Source organism: Myotis davidii, unplaced genomic scaffold, assembly GCF_000327345.1.
Source record: "Myotis davidii unplaced genomic scaffold, ASM32734v1 scaffold88, whole genome shotgun sequence".
Taxonomy (NCBI): domain Eukaryota; kingdom Metazoa; phylum Chordata; class Mammalia; order Chiroptera; family Vespertilionidae; genus Myotis; species Myotis davidii.
This window is the reverse complement of record NW_006300377.1, coordinates 5161395-5166911: the sequence shown is the minus strand read 5'-3', so window position 1 is coordinate 5166911 and position 5517 is coordinate 5161395. Positions and strand designations below refer to the sequence as shown.

General features: G+C 55.5%; 1 protein-coding gene across 1 annotated transcript in view; it reads right to left on the bottom strand.

Annotated features, from left to right (window-relative positions):
• The window catches only part of TRIM62 (tripartite motif containing 62), a 26795-nt gene that overhangs the window by 15838 nt on the left and 5440 nt on the right, over nucleotides 1-5517 (bottom strand). The window contains exon 2 of the mRNA XM_006777352.2: nucleotides 550-645. Within this exon, the coding sequence (XP_006777415.1) occupies nucleotides 550-645 (96 nt within the window). The remainder of the gene's footprint in view (nucleotides 1-549; nucleotides 646-5517) is intronic.

The window sequence follows — 5517 nt, the reverse complement described above, 5'->3', positions numbered from 1 at the left end:
ACTATAATTTTGCTACTGTTATGAATCGTAATATAAATATGCATGATGTATTTTCATTGTTACAAATTGAACATAAAGCATAGTGATTAATCACAAAAACAATATATAATTACATATGTGTTTTCCGATGGTCTAGGCGACCCCTGTGAAAGGGTCGTTCGAACCCCCAAAGGGGTCGCGACCCACAGGTTGAGAACCGCTGTTCTGGTCCCATCTCAACTTCCACCCAAACCAGGAAGGGAGAGAAGCCCCGCCCCTCCACGTGGAGTTCGGCCCCTCGAAGCCCCGCCCCTCCACGTGGAGTTCGGCCCCTCGAAGCCCCGCCCCTCCACGTGGAGTTCGGCCCCTCGAAGCCCCGCCCCTCCACGTGGAGTTCGGCCCCTCGAAGCCCCGCCCCTCCACGTGGAGTTCGGCCCCTCGAAGCCCCGCCCCTCACGTGGAGTTTGGCACCTCGAAGCCCCGCCCCGCAGAGCAGGGCCGAGTCTCGGCCCCTCACTTCCCCTCTGGCCCCGCCCCCGCTGGTCACCTCCTGGGCCAGGCCCGGCTCACCTTGGTCTCCGCCAGCTGTCGCTTGAGCAGCTGCAGCGCCTCCGTGTGCTCCCGCTCGCTGTCCTGAAGGGCCTGAAGCTGATCCTTCAGCTCCCTCTGAAAATAAAAAGCCCCAATTTACAGTGCTTGCCAGCTTCTGTGATGTGAACACTCCCACCAAAGCCGGTTTCAAGCTATCAATGTGAGGTCAGAGGACACGGGGCTGCGAAGGTTTGCACAGTCAGCTCTCAGGAGCCGGTGCAAGCCGACTCCAGCACACCGCTGCCTGGGGTCCTTTCCCATACACGTGCTTCGTCCGTGGAGGAGAAATACACCCTCATCTAATTTCTGCTCCTTTAGCCGGGTCTGTATTGCTAACAGCTGAAAGTCATTTCTAAAGGATTCCTGTGCGAGAGTCGTTGGAGCAGATGGACTAGTTCTCTCCGTGGAGATGCTTGGGCCCCACCCTGGAGACTTGAAGGAGCCCTGCCCGTCGGCTCTTCAGGCTCTCCCTAACCGCCGTGGGTCTGTCCAACTCAGGACAGGGTCTGGCAGACACACAGATGACTGAGGAGATGGGCCAAGAGCTACAAGCCTCCCCCTTGGTGGTCCTCGTGGGCCCACCAATGTCCCAGCCACCCAGGCAGCTCTTTAGAGTTTCTGAGAAAACTGCCCTGGAGGTATGTTCTGCACATTGCTCAGGGCACCCGAGGGACTCGGACAACTTCCTTCCTGCTTTCGGGGCTGGAACAGGGACAGCCGGCCTGCCCCTTCCTCTTGGACCCCGGGAGCAATGGAACACTCATTCCTCCACTCCACGAACAGGAGCTGAGGCCTTCTTGGGCCCCACAGGGGGTGCGATGAGGGGCCAGTTTCAATCCATGATGCCTCAGGAGGGGTGCAGATGAGTTGGGAGGAAGTAAGAACACAGACATGGATGTTTCTCTCTCTCTCCTTCCCTTCCTTCCTCCTTTCCACTCTCTCTCTAAAAATAAATGGAAAAATAGCCTCAGGTGAGGATTTTTTTTAAAAAAAAGTTACCTGTCAATCTCCTCTACAAGATTGTGGGCTCTCAAGGGAGGGACTGTGTCTGATAGATGTTCACATTCTCAGTACCTAGGACAGGGCCAGGCAAAGAGTGCCGGGTATGAATCTGCCCTGGGAAGAGGCTGGGCAGGTCAGACCTCTGAAAGGGTGGGAGGGGAGAGCTCTGGCGACTCTCCCTGCTGCCCCCCGCCCCGCACCCCCACTTCCCAAATGCCTCCTTCCAGGCCTGGTTAGGATGCTGGCTCTGCCACACACTAACTATGTCCCCCAGTCCCTCATCTATGAAATGGGGAGAATAATACTTCCAGGGTTGGGTAAAATGAGATAATAGTAAGAAGTGTTTAGCCTCGCAGGAAATCGCAAGGCAGACATGTGTTTTTGTTGTTTCTTTAAAATATGAAGTAATATGTTTATCCAACTGTGTTTCATTAGTTCAATTTCTAGTTAAAATATTATAGAGGGTTAAATAAGGGATGTGTACAGAATTTGTTCTGCTGTGAGGACACAGACCTAGGGCAGAGCTTGGCATAGAGTGCTCAGGGGCCGGAGTGGTCACCATGTCCATGTGAGGCTTCTGGGCCACGTCTCCATGTCCTCACCCCTTGCTGTGTCCAGGTCCCTCCCTGCCTCCTCAGGAAGCCAGAGCAGGAAGGGGTCCCAGGGACCATTTGGCCCAACCCCCTGGACTTTAAGGTCCAAGAAAAGGGACTGAGTGGCCCACAGCCACACGATTGACATAGGAGAACCACCCGGATCCCCAGCAGAGGTCAGACAGGAAACATGAAGCTACTGATAAGCTAAGTGATAGGGTGATAGGGCTCACTGGGAGGAAGGACACTGGCAATGCCAGGGCTCAGGACCAAAGGAGCTGGAGGTGGTGTGATTTGGGTTTGAATTTCATAGGCGTCATGTCACCTGATTCTCACAAGCTCACGAGGTTAGTGCCTTGTCACCTCCATCTCACAGAAGGGGAAACGGAGGCTCAGAGAGGTCAGGCAGCTGGCCTAGGGTCACACAGCTCAGGAGGGGCTCCGAGTAACTCCAAGTCCATGCTGGACACCCTGGGCTGCTGCCTCCCACTCAGTTTGACGTAGCCTTCATGTCTGGTCACCCGTGGTCAGGCTTTGGGCCAGCCACTCGGGGTATAGACACAGTCCTTGCTCTTGAGGAGCCTGCAGATAGTTGGAGAGGCAGAAACTAACAAGGGAGAACAGAATAAACAGAGGGACCACCTAGGAACCAATGCAGCTGGCTGCCACCGACTGTGTTTGTGACACCGTCCCTCTACCTCGGTTTCCCAATCTGTAAAGTGCAGCGAACAGCACAGGCTCCGTGGTGTTCAGGATTAGAGGACCTCATTCACGACCTGCGACGATGCCTGGGATGTGCTGTCATTCTTTGCTGTTGTCATTATCGTCATAATGATTACAATCACAGGTGCAATAGGGACTCAGACCTGGAAGCTTCCAGGAGAGAGTTTATTTCTGATGGAAAGGCGGGCAGGGTTCCTTCAAACATTCCCATGGAGAGAACTAGTCAGGCAGGGGCACATCTGGCTGTGCAGGAAGTGGGGGGCAGCAGGGGATGGCAGGAGCCAAGTATGTGGCAGGGGGTAGAGTCACACGCTGGAAAGGCCATGGGGCTAGCTCAGTGAGGATGCCGGTGGAGAAGGCTTGAAGGGGGAGCTGGACTCTGCAGGGGTCTGTGGGAGCTGGGGCAGGGCAGGAGGAGGGGACCAGAGGATGCACCCACAGTGGGCAGAGCCACAGCTCGGCACCCCTTCCTCCGGCAGTGGTGAGGGGTCCGTCAGGGCTGGTACATGGCGTGCACAACTATGCAAATACGTCAGGCGAGAGGCTCTGGGCTTCCGTAGGTTTGGAGAGACTAGGATGGGGCAGCAGCTGGGGACAGAGAGTCAGGGCTCACCTGTCCTCGAAGCCAGACCCCCTCCTGAGCGGCCACCCCTCTCCCAGCGCAGGGTACAAAGCTGCCTCAGGAAACCATCTCTCCTTGATTCAGGGACCCTCTCAGCCCCCTCGCTGATCAGTGCAGCCCAGTGGAGACAACGTGGGCTCTGGTGCCCGAAAAGCCCGGGTTCCAATCTCGCCTGCATTTTCTCTCAGGGCCCACCTCTCAGGGACGTATTTGTCAAATGGGGACAAGAGCCACTCACAGGGCTGTGATGAGGGTTAAACAAGTGGGCTCCTATGAAAGGGCCCAGTGTAGGGCTGGCACATCGTGGGTGCTCAGGGCCTCTCCCCTTCTCTGTGCCCTTGTACTGCTCTCTCTCCCTTTCTCTGCCCCAGGGATGCCGGAAATCTTAATAAGGCAAACTGAACTTGCTTCTCCTTTTTCCTCTCCTCCCAACCCTTCTGATGCCCAGAACTCCTGATGCTCCTGCTCCTCCCGACAGAACTGAACGCTTGCATTTCTCCTCTGTCTTTGAGCCTCACCCCTCCCTGTCCATTTTGAGCTTTGCTGTCTCTGGCTACACCTCCCGTCTGCTCCCCCAGCCCCTCAGTCCGCCCTGAGAAGATCAGACCAGGCCACACTCACCTTCCCAAACCCATTCCTGGCTCCCCAGCATCTCCAGGATCAAGTCCAAGCCCCTTGGGCTGGGGGATGGTGTATTCACGGTCCTTTTGACCTGGTCAAGCTTCCCTTTCTCACTTCCCCCCAATATACCTTCCCTTCCAGCCACAGCAAACCACCTGGACATGTGCTCACTTCCATGCCTGTCCCTGGTCAGACTCAGGTAACCCGAGTCCGAATTCCAGCTTCAGTGACACTCAGTGGTTGTACTAAAGCACGGTTTCTGAGCCTCAGTTTCCTCATTTGAAAAATGGAGTGATGAGGCTCAATTCATAGGGTTGCTGTGAAGACAGAGGAGAGGGGCAGAGAACCACGGCAGGGCCAGGGCTCAGGCATCCTCTCCTGGGCCCCACACAGGCCTTGGGCTGGAGTATCAACTGAGGAAATGACTTAATGAATCTCTGAACCCAATGGGAACCCACCTCCAAGTCCCCCACCCCCACCTCCAGTGTCCAAGCAGATCTCAAGGTCCCGGAGGTAAAGGACGCTGTAAAAACTCCCCTGGATGAGAGTCCACAGAGCTGAGTTCTGGTCTAACCATGGGCAAGTGCATTTCTCCATCTGGAAAGGGGGGAGAGGGTGGAACGGGATGGCCTCAGAGCTCCCTCCCCATTCAGGTGCTCCCCGAGGCAGTTAGAATGTTGGTGGGGAGGCTGAGTTCCGAGCTGGACAGACCCCAGTCTGAATCCCTCTCTGCCTCCCACCTGCAGTGTGATCTTGGGCAAGTTATTGGGCCTCTCAGCCTCAGGGTCTCCATCGGTGCGGTGGTGCGGAGTCCCACTCGGGGAGCCGGAAAGAATAAAGGGCTGTTGAGAGGATTCAATGCCCGTAACAGCACCTGGCACACAGCAAGTGCCTAAGAAACTTCCTCAGCCGGTGGCGGTGGCAGTGTTTTTAGAGTTGTTATTATTTCGGTTGTTTTCACTCTCCACCAGACCCTTTTCTCTATGTCAAATAAAAATCAACTCCAAGTTTCCATACTGTAGCCTGTGCTTAGCCGAGGTGCCCTGGATGAGCAGGGCATGCCTGGCTGCCCAACGACACCCGTGAGGAGGGAAGTGGAGAGGCCCACAGCTAGTTTGACTCACTGCCAGCCTCGCCCCCACGGAGGCTGCTGTTTGCACATCAATCCTGCCTTCTCCTGGGACACAGACAACCTGGCTACCTCCTGTCCTTCGTATCTGTCATTTTTTTTGGATAGGAAGCAACTCTTTCTCCCTCTTTACACATGAAGTGGACAGTCTCGTTCCTACTTCCATTTCCCAGATTGGGAAGGGTGCAGAGAAGCAGTACCTCCAATTCAGGTGGAGGAAGCAGGATTGGAACCCAGCCCCCCAACCGCTCTTTCCC